Source organism: Trichechus manatus, unplaced genomic scaffold, assembly GCF_000243295.1.
Source record: "Trichechus manatus latirostris isolate Lorelei unplaced genomic scaffold, TriManLat1.0 scaffold00142, whole genome shotgun sequence".
NCBI classification, from domain to species: domain Eukaryota; kingdom Metazoa; phylum Chordata; class Mammalia; order Sirenia; family Trichechidae; genus Trichechus; species Trichechus manatus.
The window spans coordinates 1,449,292-1,469,186 of NW_004444078.1; the positions used below are offsets into that span (position 1 = coordinate 1,449,292).

The 19,895-nt window shown below is 39.8% G+C and overlaps 1 protein-coding gene across 1 annotated transcript in view; it reads right to left on the reverse strand.

The window, feature by feature from the left end:
* Positions 1 to 19,895, reverse strand: part of MYO1B (myosin IB) — a 200,428-nt gene that overhangs the window by 65,303 nt on the left and 115,230 nt on the right. The window contains exons 5-7 of the mRNA XM_004385602.2: positions 18,236 to 18,340; positions 14,358 to 14,404; positions 8,326 to 8,389 (exon numbers count right to left, since the gene is read on the reverse strand). Coding sequence (XP_004385659.1) covers positions 8,326 to 8,389; positions 14,358 to 14,404; positions 18,236 to 18,340 — 216 coding nt within the window. The remainder of the gene's footprint in view (positions 1 to 8,325; positions 8,390 to 14,357; positions 14,405 to 18,235; positions 18,341 to 19,895) is intronic.

The window sequence follows — 19,895 nt, forward strand, 5'->3', positions numbered from 1 at the left end:
CAATGTCATAAAACAATATGTGTACAAAAAAAAAACTACAACTGCACCTTAAAAAAAAAAAAAAGCCCTCGGGTACTCCAGATGTATGGATCGTTTGTAAGAATGATGAAGAGATGGGTTGTAAGGAAATATAAAATTAAGCCAACTGAAAAATGAACAGGACTATTAGAATTATTAGGAGTAAGATGCACAGAGGTTTCATTTTCATCTCCAGCTCTCACTTGACTTGGGAGACTGTCAATGCTCTCAAATCATAGATGGAGAATAATATGGACTTCCTATTTAGAAAAAACAAAGAAAGCAGAGATTGGAAAAGAACAAGTAAGACAAAACAGAAAAGGAGTGTGTAATATTCATCTCTAAGGACTGACTGTTTCAGTCAATATACAAGTAAAATCAGAAAAATTAATTAAGGATAAAAATGCAGTATGTTTGTACCGATGGAAATGTTTTGGAACTAGAGACGGTGGATGCACAACACCGAATATATTAAATGCCACTGAACTATTTGCTTTAAAATGGTTAGTTTTATGTTGTGTGAATTTTACCTCAGTAAAAAAAAAAAAATTTTTTTTTAATGCAGTCTGGTTTCATTTATCATGTGACCATGGGGTCTTAAGAGTAGTAGCAGAAGAAAGAACCCTCAGGGTGTGGGCCAATTCTTCACTGAGAAGCTAATCCTTACAGGAAATTCTTCAAGCCTGAAAGAAAGTAGCTTGACTGCGTGAAAACTATAAACAAATGCTAGTTTATTTCCTCCATTCATGCACAAATTCCTTCAATCATCTCACTACTGCTCATCCACTATGTGCCACGAACTACCTGGGAATGCACCCAGCACCGACTGCAAACATGAAGACCTTCCTCCTCTTGGCCTCCAAGAGCCATATGTGTTTCCCACTCAGACCAACAGCAGTGATTCTTTTCAATGTGGGACGCCAAGATCCTTATGAAGATCTTGTGAGGAGGAAATGTGGGGGTGGGGGGAAGGCAGAGTGACCATGTGCTCTTCACCCATCAAAGCCCACAAACCCCAGGCTATTTCCATAGTCCTAAGAACTCTGCCTGAGAAACCCTTGTGGCGCAACAGTTAAGCACTTGGCGTTCAAACCCACACAGCAGCTCCATGGGAAAAAAACCAGGCGATCTGCTCTCGTACAGATTACAGCCTAGAAAACCCCATTGGGTGGGCAGGTCTACTCTGTCACATGAGGTCTCTGTGAGTCCAAAACTGACTCAGCAGTACCTAACAAGAATCTTGCCACACCTCACAAGCCGTGGCAAGTTGCTACCCACTCACTTCATTGAAAAAAAGACCTTCAAGTCAATTCCAACACATGGAGAGCCCCTGTGTGTCAGAGTAGAACTGCATTTCACAGGGTTTTCAATAGCTGAGTTTCTGGAAGTAGATTGCCAGATCTTTCTTTCAATGTGCCTTTGGGTGGACTTGAACTTCCAGCCTTTCGGTCAGCAGCTCAGTAACCATTTGCACTGCCCAAGGACTCCTTTTCACCTCATGTTGTTGTTGGGTGTCGTTGAGTCAATTCCAACTCATAGCAACCCCATGTGACAGAGTAGAACTGCCCCACAGGGTTTTCAAGGCTGTTATCTTTATGGGAGCAGATCACCACATCTTTCTCCCATGGAGCCTCTGGGCGGGTTTGAACCACCAACCTTTAGGTTAGTAGCCGGTTGCTTAACTGTTTGCACCACCCAGAGACTCCTTCTCGCATCATAATGGAACTTTAATGATGACAAACTATTGTTTCGTAGCACATATACAACAATCACATTCCAAAAAGCAAATAGCGGTACTTCAAGGCCCGGAATAATACTTTCAAACCATGTGTCAGGGCCACACTGTGCAATAGCAATACACTAGCCAGCCTAATGCCTGGCTCTTTTTGAGCAAAAGCTTATAAACAACGGAGAGTAAAGAAACTTCAGTGGCTGCACCATTTAGCAGATAACAGCCACTGAGTTAAAGAACAGTATTCATTTGTGCATAGTATGGAAAGGAATGCTGGCCAAATGTACTTCTCAAACCACACGCACTGATACGATCAGTGATTACTGTCATATTCAAATATGAAATATAATCCTATCTGTGTTTAAAAGGAAAGGTGCAAAGGGTAAGTAAAAAGGAAACTTTTGCTGACCTTCCCTTATGAATTCGAAGCTTTTCGTTTGTTATCTCTTTCAACTGTGAACACAATCCTGAGGTTGGTTTTATAATCCCTACTTCATAGATGAGAAAATGAGGCTCACACCACACTGTTAGTAAGCAATAGAGCCAGAATTCAAAGTTTCAATGATGAGGGTACCATGCTTACATGCTTTATAATTTTCCAGTGGGGGGAAGAAACTGCAATGTCTGTAAAACACCTGGAAATATGGTTTTTTATAAAATCCATGACTTCACCTAAGCAATTCAATCACAAAATGATAAACCTTTTATTACACAGCAGCTGAAGGTTTTACCACTTAAAATGTTTATTACCCTAGAGCGTCCTGTTTCAGTTTTTTTTATGACTTTTCTGGTAAGTTACGAGCTTCCAGCTACAGAAGTAATCAAGGAAAATGTATACCCAAAAATAACTGCTAATGCTTAAAACCATTCCCTGTTCTCCGTTTTTTATGTGCATGCACCAACATAATCTAATAGCACGAAGCCATATCAAATAATTACTAAAAGTACAGAACATAAATTCAACTCACTATAAAGACTTATCATTTCAATTTACTTAAAGTGCCCCTGAATTAAGCCAAACCAGAAAACTGGCACAGCCTTCTCTTCTGTTTCAGGCACTTGTGCCACTGCTGATTGAATCTCTGCTAACAAGATTTAACAAAGAAGAATATAGGAGATGGCAGTTATTTAGTACTGAAAAGAATTTATGCTCTCCAGGTATTTCAATACAGCTATATTCCCCTCTCAAGATCAATATGAATTTAAGTTACAAGGGAAGGTATGAACTCAGTAAGCCATTCTAAAGGGAAAAGTAAACGGGCAGGTACAGAGAAACCTGGAATCAGAAATTCCCAACCTACCCCACCGTGCTGCTGTCACCAGACTATTAACAGAAAGAACCAGGCCATCATTTAGGGACGCTCTTAGCTTTGATTATTACCAGCTAAACCGCGCTACATATGTGTTCCTGTGTATGTCATAGGACAAGCCCCCTAAGGTGCAAAGTGTGAAAGAAGTGAAATGTCCATTTTTTGCACCTGCCAGAAAAGGACTAAAAGGATAAGTAGTGGTTGGGAAAAAAGTATCGTATTACTTTGGGATGTAACAGAGGAAGGCTTAGGTAGTAAGATAAAAGTTTCTTTATTTTATGTTTAATCTTCCCTCCTAAAAAAAAGAAGTGGTCCAAGCTCTTGATTAAAAAAAAAAAAAAAAAAAAGCTGAAAATATCAGGTTTGTCTTAATTTTGCTAACTCTCTGTCCTTATAAAGCCTCTATCTGTTTGGGAGCTAGAGAAAATAAACAAATACATAATAAGTATTTAATAATGAAAAAAGCAAACATTTATCAAGCACTTACTATGTGCCTGGACAAGTGCTTTAGATGTTAATGAATAATTTAAACCTCACCACAGCCCAATGAGATCATTACTATTATTATACTCATTTCAAAGATGTAGAAAGTTAAATAACTTGTTGTCTTTTTGTTTGGACATGGGAAACCACATGATAAACCAATAAAAATTACATAAGTAGGCTCACTGGCATACTATTAAATAATGAAGTGGGAAAAGGTAAGGCTTATCTGCATTTAACCAATTCCATCCTCAGTGTTTACTGAGCACCTACTATGTGCCAGGTACTATACTAAGCTCCTGATATACTCCTGTGAACAGGACAGCTATATCTCTTGCCTTTACAGTTTACACAGGTATATACACATTTGAATTCATAATTATTTTTCATAGCAAATATTTCTCTGTGTTATTCTTCCTTTAGAAGATAAAATCCCTTGAGACTTATACCACATCTTCTCCACAGTCTAAACCACCATCAAGTGCCACAGCTATAAGAACTGCCTGCAACAGTTTTCCAGTTTATAACATTAGATTCCCAAATTCTCAACTACAAATGAATAAATACTACGAGACTGCAGTGCAGTGAATTACTTAATATGGCCCTTCTAGCCATAGTCTTTGTAACTCCTACCAAATGTCTGGGTGGGACTATGCAAATGAGGTACTTGTGGCCCACCAAGGGGACTGGATAACATGTTAATAATGTTAATAAGGTGGATGGTACCCTTGTGGGGGTAGAGCCATGCAACTAAGTTGTAAGAAACCCTAATGAGGAGACTGGTCAGTTTTGCCATCCACTAGGCTTAAAATGAGCCATCCCAGAGGTCGGGAGGGAGGATCTCACCACCACTAAAAAAGAAGAGCCAGGAGTGGGGCGAGTCCTTTGGACCCGGGATGCCTGTGCTGAGAAGCTCCTGGAACCAGGAGAGCGAGAGAGAGCAAGGGCAGTAACACCAAAGATGGGGAGAAGCAGCAGCCGAGAAACAGTGGCAGCAGAGGCAAGAGAACAGCAAGAGACCGGCAGGAGACCTTGCGGTGGGCAAGAAAGTTGAGTGCCTTCGGGTAGGAGGCTTGCTGCTGAAGTAGGGTGCCTCTGGGCACTTGGCAGAACTAGGTTTGCCAATCCACAGAGCTAGAGCTGAGTGCCTTTGGGCTGAGGCTTACTGCGAGAGTGGAGTGCCTCTGGTACTTATTGAAAGAGCTAAAAGAGCTTTTTTTAACACTTGTCCAAACACAGTAGAGGCCAAGGGGCCAGAAAGAGGCATGCCTGTAGGCACGGCTGAGAAGAGGCTGTCCTGATCGAAGAATTGTATCCTGAGCATTCCTGAACCTGAATTGTGACCTGTTACTTACCTAATAAACCCCATTATCATGAGTATTGTCTATGAGCTCTGGGTGCCCATTGTAACAAATTATTGAACTCAGCAGAGAAGTAGAGTACTGTGGGAGGGACAGTTGGGTGTCAGAACTGGTTAAACGGTTGGAGGGTAGAGGCATGTCTGACATTAGCCTCATAGGAATCAGCCTTAGGCTATTGATCTTGATTCTCCTTCCTCCTTGCCAAGTTAGAAGAGCTCAGATGCCCCACCACACCATTTCTACAGAGACCAACAAACATTAACAAAGTAGGAGAAATATTATCTCACCTCAGTCAAACATCTGGATGTGCTTCCATATTCTATCTTCTCTACAGAAGCAAATGTTTGTCATTTTCTATTTTAGCAGCACCTGTCTGCTAATGACACTAACCTTAGAGGCACATAGATTTCAAGTGCATTCAATACTAAGTTTTATAGCATATCTCTTTTAGAAAGGAGGGAGTTATTGGGCTTTCATTTCCACTTTCTAAGTCTACAACTGGCTTGGGTTATTTCTTGCCCATTTCACAATAATAACAATAGTCAACAAATATGCTTCCATATTTGATGTATAAAACCATTTAACCTAAGTAGTACTATCCTATCTATTTTCATATAAAACTTTCTCTTCCAGATTTTTCTCTAATAATTATATATTTTAACAAAACTAGCTAATTCCAATGCATGGCTTTCAATAGGTCTTTTTTTCTAGATTATCAGAAGCTAACATTTTTTCAGCAGCTTTCAGAGAACAAGAGTGGGTTTACCCATTGCTTTACATGCCCATAAGCCAGCAGGCAGCAAGTCCCAGTAACCACCTATGAGTCAGTCTTCTATATACAGGATGAAAATTCCTACTCTTACCACTAACGTATTCGTTTCCATTCCAAAGCAAAGGATACTCTGAAATACCAGGGTGTTGTCTCTACTACACATAGCAATATAATTTCATTGTGGGAACAAATGTTAACCAACACCATAAGAAATTCATTCATGAACCAAGTGTTTAATATTTATTCTCCATGGATACTGCAAGAAGTAGGGGTTAGGAAGACATTTCTGTGTAGAACTTAAACTTCAAAATTTAAAACCTAAGTTATTATCTACTAATACTTATAATAAAACCAAAACCAAACCAAACTCATTGCCATTGAGTCGATTCCAACTCATAGGGACCCTATAGGACAGAGTGGAACTGTCCCATAGGGTTTCCAAGGAGTGGCTGGTAGATTCGAACTGCCGACCTTTTCATTAGCAGCCAAGCTCTTAACCACTGTGCCACCAATAAAGTAATCCTTAATTATTTTCCTAGCATCCTCAAGAGTGATATTGATTGAATTATTCCAGAATGTTTAGCTGTAAATTCTATAATAAAAACAACAGGAAACACAGCCTTCACTGTTCAAAAAAAACATATCTCTTCCTATACAGCTCTCATCAGCTTCCATACATCTGAAAGGAGCTTGCCTAACAAGTTTGGCAGGTGTTACAATTACTTACTTTTAGTTACCTTCCATCTCGGAAGAAGTACGGCCAGAATACTCCTTAGAAGCAAGGATGAGGAGACTATGTCTCACATACTTTGGACATATTATCAGAAGTGATCAGTCCCTGGAGAAGGACATCATGCTTGGTAAAGTAGAGGGTCAGTGAAAAAGAGGAAGACCCGCTACGAGACGGATTGACACAGTGGCTGCAACAATGATCATGAGGATGGTGCAGGACCAGGCAGTGGGGTCACTGTGAGTCGGAACCAACTCAACCACAGCTAACAACATAACAACTCATATATGGTTTGAGTAAATGGTGTGTGCGTGTGTGTGTATACGTATATGGTTTGCACGAACACTACTGCTTCCGTATTTGACATATAAAATTATGTAACCTAAGTAGTACTATCCTACCCAATTTATTTTCATATTAAAACTTTCTCTTCAAGACTTTTCTCTAATAATTATGTATTTTTACAAAACTAGCTAATTCCAATGCATGGCACAAAACGTGTAGTCAGGCAAACTAAAATGGAAAATTAAATTATTTAAAAAACCACAGAATGCTGGGAATGGGATGAACCATAGAATTCATCCAATTTAACCCTATGGTTTCAATGATGAGGAAACTCTAGCCCTAGAAGATTACATTACTCCATGAATCGTAATGAAAAAAGTAAAAAAAAAAAAAAAAAAAAATCAGCTGCACAGTTTGCTTCAATTACTTAAAACATTAATTTTCAAATGACATTCCTCTGGGCATAGGGCTCCGCAGAAGATCTCAAGGGCCACATGGGGGTAAAAGGTTCTAGGCTCCCCATCTCCTCTTTAAGCAGATCAGGTCTCCTTTTACCCGTTTCATCTTTGAGGATTCAGCATAAAATCCCACTGGAAGGAGGCAGGCCACCACTTTAACAAGTCCAATAAACACTGCTTCAGATAACTTAGTCAACTTTGTCTTATTTTTTTCCAATTCCTAACTAGACATTTTTCATTCTAACACTCCCAATAGCACCATGGAAAGGGGAAGAAGTCAGGGGAAGTGAGAGGTTCAGTCCTGTGGCCCTCAAACAACAAGAAGACTCAGAGGCTAATTGAGCCCTGGTTCCATTAGGAGTTGCACAGACCCCGAGCTGTCATCTTAAATTTTCCAAATAGACCCCGAAACTCTCACGAGCACAACCATCGGGATGGTGCCGTGAGTACTGTGGTTCAAAAGCACTAAGGACAGTGCCATGTTTATAACAGATACTGATAACTCTGTGTGGTGCTCTTGTGCCTGCTTTAGGAAACTCTGGCTCTGGAACAGTTACGCAGACCCCACCTGATTTCGTTTACTTTTTCATCTTCAACACAGAACATCTCACTTCTACGGTCACCAGTCACAAATCATTACTAAAGGAGGCTAATATATCTGTGTTTCTACCTAACATGTGTATTGCCTTTCAATTTATCGAAACACCCAGGAAGAATACCAACGTTTCTCACAATAAAATTTAAAGTACTGGGCCAGTCATTTTATCTGATAAGTGTTGCCAAAAAAGTTATTAAATTAAAACCAATTACTCTTATTTTCTTTTTAATCATAGCATAAACATTTTGTTACAGGAAATACCCCTTAGAGGATCTTTTTATAACTGGATTGATTTAAGGACCTATGGATTATAAAATACAGTTGGACTGATATTTATTTAGCAGACCTCTAAAAAAATTTTCAGCGGTGAAGATTTTAAGTTATCTTTAAAAAAGATTTATAAATTACATTATAGTACAAAACACTCTGAAATGCAAAGGTTAAAAGTCTAAGTACAAGAAAAGGAACCATATTCTTATAACCCATGTCCTAAAGACACAAGTATCTAAAATGTTCAGTTATAAACATATGTTTTACTATTCTGGTATTCTTTAAAAGGATCAAAGTAAAATACTCACAGTTACTTATCACTCCTCCCAGAGGATCACCTTTAAAGTCAAATTCAATATCCATATATTTGCCCTGCCAAAGAAAGACTCTGTAAGTTTTCAAATTCATCCAAAAAAAAATCAGACAGCATTATCTTCTTTGAGAATAGCATAAACCAAAAACTAAACCCATTGCCATTGAGTTGACTCCAACTCATAGAGAATAGCATGTTGTTGTAAGGTGCCGTCGAGTAGGTTCCAACTCACAGTGACCCTACAGGACAGAGAAGAACTGCGCCATAGGTTTTTGAAGGAGCAGCTAGTGGATCTGAACTGCCGACCTTTTGGTTAACAGCCAAACTCTTAACAACTATGCCACCAGGCTCCAGAGTAAACCCTTATTTTTTTCTAACTTTTTTTTTATTATGCTTTAGATGAAAGTCTACAGCACAAATAAGTTTCTCATTCAAAAATTTATACACAAATTGTTTTGTGACATTGGTTGCACTCCTCACAATATGTTAGCACTCTCCCCCTTTCCCTTTCCACCCCAGGTTCCCTGTGTCCATTTGTCCAGTCTTCCTGTCCCTTTCTGCCTTCTCATCTTTGCTTTTGAGCAAGTGTTGCCCATTTGGTCTTGTAGACTTGGTTGAACCAAGAAGTATGTTCCTCACATGAACTGTTTGTTTTATAGGCCCGTCTAATCTTTGGCTGAAAGGTGGACTTTCGGAGTGGCTTCAGTTCTGAGTTAGCAGGGTATCTGGGGCCATAGTCTTGGGGGTTCCTCCAGTCTCTGTCAGACCAGTAAGTCTGGTCTTTTTTTTTTTTTCTGGTGAATTTGAATTGTGTTCTATATTTTTCTCCCACTCTGTCCAGGACCCTCTACTGATCCCTGTCAGAACGTAAGCCCTTATTTTTATGCATTTTATGCATTTATTTTAGTGCAATTAAGAACTGCACAGCTTATGTAACCATGACAAAAAAACAATATACCTTCATAAATAATTCATACTAAGTAACTCATTAGCTCAAAGCTAATATATCCTGTTGCTAGTATTTAAGAATACATCTCAGCCATCACATGACTTTCCCCTTTCAGATAGGGGTTTCAAACTCATGAAGAACACATGTATTCCAGAATAGCAGCTAGGAAAATAAGAGTTAGTCCTTGTATATGCACTGGTTGAGACAATAAACTATTTCATTTTAGTAGGTGAAATGTGTTTTAAGCCGTGGCTAGAAACTCCAAACAGACTGAACAGTGGATGAAATGGAACACTCAAAGTTCTCTTCTTATAGCTCCTCAAATCAAACACACGATTATGTGGTGGTCCAGCACAGATTTTAAAGACTGATGACTCTCATTCTTGCTGACTTTTTAGCTAGATTACACAGCAATACATAACTCAGTTTCATGTTACGCTTTATAGATGGTGTCTTAAACACACAGAAACACACATGGCGTTTCAAACTGTGATTTCTAAAGAATTGGCCTATACTTGCCTAGTTAAAGAGTAACAAGTAAACCTGACAGCTGTTTCTTGTTTGGAAAAGGGTGCGCTGATCTAATAAATGAAGTCTTTGGTTTTGTTTCATGTCCTACCAAAGTAATAGTCAGACAGACGGCTTGTAAGTAATTCTCCCTCAGAACACTGTTGACTCTAACTTTCAAAATGATGTTTAATGCTCAGTCAACAATGCACTTTATAACTTTTTATTAGCTCATGCATCCTCCCTCACCTTCTCCTTTTTCATTGTAAGGAGTCATCTGCCCTTGTGAGTCATAACTTCTGCATTCATCAAATGTCTACCAAGCACCTCCTCGATACTGAAGTTGACACAATGGAAAAAAGGCACAGCTCGTGCCCTCGAGGAGTTTACAGTCTAGTGGGGGTAAACAGGCATTATGGTGTAGGGGGTACCCCTTACAGTGGGTCATGGTGCTATGGAGGCACAAAGAACAGGGAGCAACGCAAGAGCAGGAAAGATTTCCCTGAGGAAGCCCACCCCAACTTAACCCTGAAGTACCGGGAGATTAGCTGGGCAAAGAGGTGGGTGAGTGTGAAGGAGAAGATGTAAGAATTGGCATCTATGAAGATGATGAGCAGGGAAATGAGCTGGAGAGGGAAGCTGGAGCACATCATGACTTTTGAGACATTCTCCTGAGAGCAATGTGATGCCACGAAAGGTTCCTAAACAAGGATGCCATGATCAGACCTGCCTATTTACAAGATCACTCTGGGTAAAGTAGAGAATGGACTGGAAAGGAGCAGGACCAAGTGTATCAAATATGTGAGAGATGTTGGTGGATTTAACTGTTGTTGTTGGGTGCTGTGCATCCCCATGTGTCAGAGTAGAACAGCCATGTAGGGTTTTCTAGCCTCATTTATGGGAGTAGATCTTTCATCTGCAGACTGACTGGTAGGTTCGAACTGGAGACCTTCCAGTTAACAGTCAAGCGCTTAACCAATGCACCACCAAGGCTACAAGTAGCAAAAGAGAAAAGTAAACAGATATGAGAGCTGCTCATAGAGTCACAAAGACAGGGCCTGGTTGGCCATGGGAAGTAAGAGAGGAGGGGGGCCAAGGATAAAAAGTCCAGGAAGGTGGCCCAGGCAACTGAGTGGATGGTGATGCCCTCCATGATGGTGGGGACACAGGAGGTGGAGGAACTTCGAAGGCAGGTAGAAATGAGAACTTTACAAGATTTGGAGGTTGACCATGTAAAAGGGGATAATTTAGATAGAAGGTAGTCCCTGGGCACAGGAGGTGATAGGACCTTGAGCACAGGTGAAGGGATTAGTATGAGCCAGGAGTCAAGAGTCTTCCAGTATGACAGAAGGTTGTGTATACAGGTATACATACAGGTGAGGCACCAGAAACAGAGTTAATTCTGTCTAAGAGCTTGCACTGGTGCTGCTGCTGTTGTTATTTCTGTGAAGTAGGGGTAATATTGTCAGTTGAGAGCAAAGGGTAGGAGGTTTGAAGACCACAGAATAAACACTGTAAAGAATGGAAAAGGAAGCCAACCAGGGACAAACAAACTATTAGACAGCACTGGGAATTTAGCTGATACCGAAATGGCATCCTTTTTGTTCAGCCACGTTGTGATTATTCCCCCAAAAGCTTGTTTCTGATCATGTCACTAGTCTACTCAAAATAACCAGTGACTTCCCAGTGCTTCTTACAGAATGAAGTCTGAGACCCTGAACCTGACACTCAAAGTTCTCCAAACTGTGGCCTTGACTCATCTTTTCAGCCCTTTGGTTGCAGTTCCATTCACACATCTTTGGCTCTAGCCACTAACTGGCAAATGCAGGTCCAATCTGGTTTCTTTCTTCAGGCTTCCTCTCGCTGTAATTCCAGCTCCTCCTGCTCGAGCCTCATGAGGAACTTATTTATTATTCTATGCGTTATGCTTAAATATGTCCAACTTTCCTCACTAGTTTATTAGCTTAAAATATTCGTTCATCAATAAATATTTTCTGAGTGTCATTTATGGTGCCAGCATTGTTGTAGCTACTGGGCTGCCGCAGTGAACAAGAGGGCAGAGGTACCTGCTCCTATGACCCCTACTCCATAGGGTCAATCAACACATAAATAAGAGATGTGAATACAATAATTCCAGAGACTAATAAGTGTCTGAAGAAAATAAAAACAGGATGAAGTCACAGAGTGGCCCAGGAAAGGCCTCACAAAAGCAACATTTGAGCATCATGCAGAAGGATCTAGAATTGCAAAAGCCTGAGGCCAGAAAGCGCTTGGCGTGCCTGAAGTCACAAAAGCCGTTGTGGCAGAGGTAGAGTGAGCAAGGGCTAGGAGTGCGAGACGAGGTCGGGGTGGTGGCAGGTCCCAGCTCATGCAGGGCCTGGGAGGCCCCAGGAGGGAAGGAGCAGTGACGGGACGGGACTTAGGTTTGTAAAGATCTCTCGAGCTGCTGGTGGAGAAAGGACTGCAGGCCTTAAGAGAAGCAGGGAGACCAGGTAGGCACTCAAACACACATTTTAAACAACTGAATAAATTTTGTGTTTTTTTATCCTTACTGGATGAGAGGCTGGTAATGAAATTTTCCTAACTCTACAGGTTCTCCCCTTACCCTCCAGCGCCTAGCTCAGCTCTTGTTACATAGTAGACGCTCAACATATAACTCCCCCTCAGAAAGCCTTGGTTAACAGCAGTGATTTTTCAAAGTTTTAAAGTGTTTTTTCAAAAGCAGTGGGTCTCTTTTTTAATATAAGCTCAGTATGTCAAAGAAGTCAAACTAGAGCTGCTTTGGGGAGAGGTGGCGGCACTATGAGGCACCTCCCCCAGAACACTAGTCCAAAATGTCAGCTATAATGAGCATTAATAACTGTAATATGGCAGGGTACTACCAGATTTCCCAGGGACGAGATCAAGAAGGTCATTCTGGGTTTTAACCAGTCAAACACAGATGAAGAAACTGCCATTTCCCTAAAAAGCAAATGTATAGTACATAGACCACCATTATACACAGCAGTAACTCTAAATACAGGGGAGCCCTACTATAAAAGCATAACATGGATTTATGGGTTTGGCCAAGTGATATTATTGGTCAAGTTAGAGACTACAAGGCAGAGAAATTACTAAAAACTGAGTATGAAATGAGCCTATAATCAGGTATTAATTTCATATTCCAATACCCGTGTTATAATAGGATTCCCCTGGAGTTACTTACACAATAAGCCAAAGCACTTGCCAAGCTTTTCAGCAGATTTAAAATATTACTAAGTAGTAATGACGCTTTAAGCTGTTTTCTGCGTTTTTAAGGTTCTATACACTAAATATATTTGCAGACATTAAAAAAAAAGTATGTGTATATGTGTATAATTTGCAAACAGTTAAAATAAAATCTCTATCACATAATGAACCTTGATCTGTTGGAACTACTTCTCTGTCCACACTTCACTTCTAATTCTATTTACGTAATGAGATTAGCCATGTTACTACAACAGGAAAAGGCATGGATCAAATCAGTTATAACTACTTAAGGGGCTAATACAACGGAAAAAATTCACAGTCTTAGAATTAGAAACCTTAGCCTTCCACTTTCTAAGCTAGCAAAATTATCTCCATTTGAGGTCATTTTCTTGCCGTAAGCACTGGATAACCACAATGAGGAAAAAGTAAAAGGGGACTAGAAGGAGGCGGGGAGAAAGGGTAGGAAGAGCCCTTCCTCCCTGCTAGTAGGAAAGCATAAAAGATCATCAAACGTGGCTCCTCGCAGCACAAGAATTGCATGTCTGTTCTCTGAGGTGAGAACGCTGCCTATTATCAAGTAAATGATTTTTTATTATAAAAATTTATAAATCTGGTTAAACTACAGAAAAAAGGGAGCGATTTCAAAATATCACCATCACACTTGACACATTTCCCCCAGCTGCTTCCGGCAGTGTTTGTGTCTTTATAAAGACCAGAGGCTTGAAAGTGCAGGCACAGCTGGAAGATCCAACAGCAGATGTGCAAAGATTTCCAGAGATGGGAGAGGAGGCTGGCAAGGTGTGCCAGGCCATGCTTCTATTAGTTGCATGAGCATTGTTCAACTCAGGCAAGCTCAAAACATCAATTAGCTTCAAATCCCTCTAAAAAATTTTAGAATCCACTCCATTCTTTTTAGTCCCACTGAATAAAAGACTAGAAATGTAGAGAACCCAAATTTGACACCCATTTTACAATTCTTTTACTTAAGTAATTTCTTCATTATGATTTCAAAATACTAAAACTCAGATATGTGAAGAGTAGAGTTACCATGAGTCTGAATGGATTCAACAGCAACTAACGAGAACATTCTAAATAAGCCTCATCTAAATTGTTCATGGGATTTTATGGTAGGAAGAGGTAACCAAACAAGAAAAAGAAAAAAAAAGCCTAACGGTCCAAGAAGAATTAAAAAGGAAAAAATAATCCGTATAGTACTTCCAGTGTTTCAGTAGAGATGGAATTCTTATTTTAAAAATCTGTGTATTAAGAAATATTAAACTTCTACTAGTTGTTTAAACATACATGAGCTAAATATTAGTGTTAACACTTATACAAATACTTACGAATCTAGAGGAGTTGTCATTCCTTACAGTTTTGGCATTTCCAAAAGCTAGTAAGGAAAAAAAAAAAAAAAAGATGCAGGGTTAAAATTAACAGAAAAATAATTTCAAGCAGAAAGATAGAGCAAATATAGTATTTGACATCTATAAATCCTGGAAAATACAACTTGTACCAATGAGGTTTCTGTCCAAAATTTCCATAGAAATATACTTAACAGAAGTCTTTAATAAGTTGCTAAAGCTTCCGTCTTATTATAAGTTTAAAAAAAAAAGAAAGTGCCATTCCTATGATTCATGGAATTTTTTCATGTATTACTGTAAACTTAATCTTGTCAAATTCAACACCTTTTAACTCTTTCAGATAGTAGTCAATTTAGTGGCCAGCAAGCAAGGCTTTCTACACTCTTCCATCATTATTATCATTTACTTATCAAGTTATTTCAGAAACTATGCAATATTATCAAAAATTTTATGGAACATAGTGAGGCTTCCAGATTATGGAAAAAGACATAAAAAACTTTAAATTGTTTAGTTAATTTTAAAATAAAGCAATTTATATGTAATTAATTATATAACTCTGAAATACAGAAAGAATAAGAGATTTGGAAACTAGTTTCTAATATGCTAAATGTGCTACATAGCTTCATTACTTTATGTCCATCAGACTTAAGTGAAACTTTCCAGGAAATAAAGAAAATCAAATTGGCACATAATGCAAAATACAAGTTTGTTCCAATCTTAGCAGCTTCCAGGAGAGGGAATCTCCCTCAGGGCTCCCTTTTAAATGAGGGCACATAAGAACCATGGGGTTGGTGCTGCTCCAGGCACACAATGTTCCAGGTAATATCCCAGAGTCAAAAGGTAAAAAGATTTTTTCACCAAGCCTGTGCACAAGGGAAGGGCAAATGAATCTGGTCCGTGGTACCAAAACCCAATCCGCTGCGGTCGAGTTGATTCCGACTCATAGTGACTCTATAAGACAGAGTAGAACCTTCCCCACAGGGTTTCCAAGGAGCAGCTGGTAGATTCAAACTGCCAGCCTTTTGGTTAGCAGCCCAATGCTTAACCACTGTGCCACCAGGGCCCCAGACCATGGTAGTATATGACTAAACAACAACAAAAAAAACAGTTTCTGTCAAGTCATTTCTGACTTATGGCAACCCTGTATTTGTCAGAGTAGAACTGTGCTCCATAGGGTTTTCAATGGCCAATTTTTTGGAAGTAGATCACTAGGCTTTTCTTCTGAGGCACCTCTCGGTGGATTCGAACCTCCAACCTTTTAGTTAGTAGCCAAGCACATTAATCATTTGCACTCCCAGGGACTCCTATGTCCACCACAAGGTAAAAGGCTTTAATACACACAACCTTGATAACAGTGAGGGTTGACCTGGCTGTCATGAAAACCATGACATTTTTAGTGTTTTCACAGGCTAGTACTTTGTGGTGAGTGTGAACATGTAAGGCTGCCAAGTTAGCTAATTTACACAGCCCCAAAGTCCAGCTCAAGAAGCTGGTGCATAAAGAATGGTTTATTGTAGCTTGAAGGTCAAGGGCAAATGAAAGAATTGCTTCAAAAAACTTTACTCAGGGCACTATTTGCAGGCCATAAACCTTCTTTTCATCAAACAAATCTGAGTTGCACATTACTAAACAACAGCCCCAAACACTGAAGTCCTTTATTGTAAGCCAGAGAATCAAAAACAAGTGTTCCATTATAGAACACGCAAGACACATTCCTCAATTGTTTTTTTAAGTTCATTGTTCTGAATGTTCATTTACAGTAGCTGCTCCAGTGAAAAAGTAAAGCATTCCCATAAAAGATAATACATGCCCACAGTAGACATTTCTTCCATTTCCTGCACTGGAACCTAGTTTCAAATACCAACACATAAAGAGCCAGATTCTAATCAAAGATGCAAGCTATAGCATTCCACAGTGCTTCTCCTTTAGATCACAGCATTCTTAAAACAAGCATACACAGAAATACAGCATATGTACAGCACCCTAACCTTTAAAGGCAAAAGACAGAAGACAAAAGTCAAAGATTAGAACAATCAAACGAAGATAAAACATTTTCTATAATAACGTCTCTGTTACTTAAGGTGTTGAGGGGAGGAAAGATCAACAACGTAACCGATGATTTGGCATTTGCTTCTCAGAGCTTTAAAGTACTTTTATAACTTTAAAAGTACTTTCATCATTTCACTACCTGGGGGATAAATCTGTGTGGTGTCTTCTTGTAATAAAATGGGAAACTGAAGCATGAAGATGTGTCTGGGGTCACAGTGACTGCTCAGTATTCAGGAGCCCTCCGGGCATCCTTGGAAGAGAAGGAGAAGCTGGGCCTAAGTATCAGAGACAATGGAGTCCCTGGGTGGTGCAAACAGTTACCACTCTCTCTGCTAACTGAAAGGCTGGAGGTCTGAGTCCACCCAGAGGCACTTCAGAAGAAAGGCCTGGCAATCTACTTCTAAAAAATTGGCCACTGAAAGCTGCTATGGAGTGCATTTCTACTCCGACACACAGGGGTCACCGTGAGTCAGAAATGACTCAAAGGCAAGTGGTTAACCAAAGACAATGGGGCAGGGTTCTGTCCCTCCACACTGGGGTGTGCCCCCACCCACCCCCAGCAGCTCTGCTGTAATCTGTGTTAAATATCGACCTTCCATGACTTTGAAAAACGGTTGAACTAAACTATTCCTCTAGCCTAGTGATTCTAAACCAGTGACAATGTTTTCTCCCTAAATTTTATTTATTTTGTTATTGTTGTTCAGAATATACACAGCAAAACATACACCAATTCAACAGTTTCTACGTGTACAATTATTACATTCTTCAAGTTGTGCAACCATTCTCACTCTCCTTTTCTGAGTTGTTCCTCTATTAACATAAACTCACTGCCCTCTTAGGTTCCTATCTAATCTTTCGAGTTGCTGTTGTCAATTTGATCTCATATAGTTCTTACAGGAGCATAATGCTCAAGGCAGACCTTTTTTACTAGTTAAGCTAAACTACTGCTCAGTTTTAAGATGACTTCAGGGGATATTTTTGGTTTTTTAACAGGGGTGATTTTGACCCCCCAGGGGACATGTGACTATTCTAGAGATATTTTTGTCACAATGGGGAAAGGGTGATGCTACTGGCACCTAGTGAGTAGAGCTAGAACGCTGTTAAACTTCCTACAAAGCACAGGGCAGCCCCCACAACAAATTATCCACCCCAAATGTCAATAGTGTCGAGGTTGAGAACCCCGCTCTAACCCAACAACCATGCTAACTGACAATAAAGATAGCATTGGCTCACTATCAATAAAAGAATTTGATTTATTGTCTCCAATGTAAGGACGGTCTATATTGATGGTTTATGCCATCCTCCATGCGTTAAGGTGGCTCTCTCTGGCCTTGTATTTGGATGGCCAACCATGGAATTTGTGAGTTCTAGGGTCAGGTATAGGCTGTTTTCTGTGGCCCTGAAAAAAAACTAGTCCTTAAGTGGTTCTCTGGCATGGCCCTGGATTCCCTGACAACAGAAATAAACAGCCACAGGATTCATCCTAGTGATAAAGCAGCACTGCACTCATAGAGCTCTCTTCCACCAAGCTCTTCCCAGCCACCGTATCAAATGCAAATATCAACTTTTTAAATAATTAAATAAAAATTGACATGGAACAACGTATTGTAGGTGGGAAAGCACCTTTTACAAGAGTTAACTGTTCCTTTCCTTCAGCACTTGAAGCCAAGAGTTCCTAGGATGCAGGTTATTTGCTCTGCAGAACTTGGCCCCAATTCTCTTCCTTCTTCTTCCCTCCCAGCACCAAGGAGTCCTGAAAATTGGATCTAATGTTCGAGTCACACCAACCTAATATACGCAGGAAATCCTACCTTCCAGGACTGGGTTGGACTGTAGAAGCTGTTCTTTGACTTGATTAACTTCTGCTCCTTTTCCACAAACAGCTGCTACATAGGACATAACAAGCTTGCTGGCCTCTGTGGATAAAAATAAGGCATATTAATAAATTAATCAGAAGTTTCAAAAATCTTGGAGGGGTATGGGGGTGGGGAGCAGACCCACTAAAAATGCTTTCTGGAGTAAATGTTTCAGAAACCTTTTAAATATTTTTATACCTGGGAGTAAACAACGTTTAAGAAACCTTTTAAATATTAATGTCTCCATTCAATAAAATCTCATTAATTCTGATCATAACAGTGCTTGAAAGTTATCACTGGGCTGTCAAAAAAAACTGCTGGGTAACATAAGCAACAAAATCTCAGGAGAAATATCTTCTGGAAGCAATTATTTATATACAGTTACTACACTAAATATAGACAATTCAAGCCAAAAATAACCAAGTAACCTGGATATCTTTACCAAATGTATTTTAAAGTTCAAAAGAACCACTTTTCCTCAAAAATATTTTCTAAATTAAACTGGTATGCCCACATTTAGACCAAATTAATTACTCTTTAATTCAATTAAAAAACTAAACAGCTAATAATAAGGGCTTGATAACAAAAAATACAAACTTTTCGGGGCACTGTGATTTTCATAGGCTTCACACTAGTAACGCTGTACCAGGTAAACTGCTGAAAGAAGCAGGCCACTGCAAGAATACAACTAATTCTTAGCACAAACTGGCATGGTGAACAAAATCTGGTTTGGGTGGCTTTGCCCTTTCCCTATCCGTTTCATGTCCCCTCCCTCAGCATCTGTCTCCTAGAACCTAACCCTTTTAACACTAAGTTCCAAGAAATGTTAATAGCTATACAGAAAAAATGGGGTCCAGAGTCAAACGAATTTGGGGCGACAATGAGTTAGAGGGAGTGAAATAGTTCTCCTTATTACAGGACTTCTCAGAGGCTTTAATATGCTCGAGTACATGGTGGAACTCTCGAAAAGGATCTAGAATGCTGCATTTATTTAGCCATGTGATCTGTTTTTTGTCAAGATGTCCTAGTTCTAATGTTCTATAATCAGGCTCTGGGAAATGCTCAACTACTAAATGTAGGAAAAGCAGAACATAACTTCCTTGTCTGGTCAGTCAAGGTGAGGAAACCAATCTCTTCAGACGTTGCTTTGTCTGAAGTCTTTGCTCTGGTGCTACCATCCGAGGGCAGAAGAGTTTCCCCGGGTGTGAGTGATGGTTTCTCTGCTGATGGGCCCAATGGGGCAATGACAACCCTGCCATTTCTCATGGAATGACCTGTATATGGGTGGCTTCCAGCCCCACTTCCCATAGTTGAGGAAGTAATAAATGAAAACTGGATTGTCATCTTGGTCATGTCCAACTGTGCTTTTTAAAGGGCCTTTAAGCAATTCAAAAGCATTGACTAACAGGAGTCACTGAGCACCAATAATCTATAGGCCACATGAAGCTCTCAAGTCCTAAAATGACTGCTTTAAGAGTACTAACAAATGTGGCATGTTGTTGTTTGTTACTGTGTGCCATCGAGTCGATTCTCAACTCATAGAGACCCTACAGGACAAAGTAGAGCTGCCCTACAGGGCTTCCAAGGCTGAAATCTTTACAGGAGCACATCACCA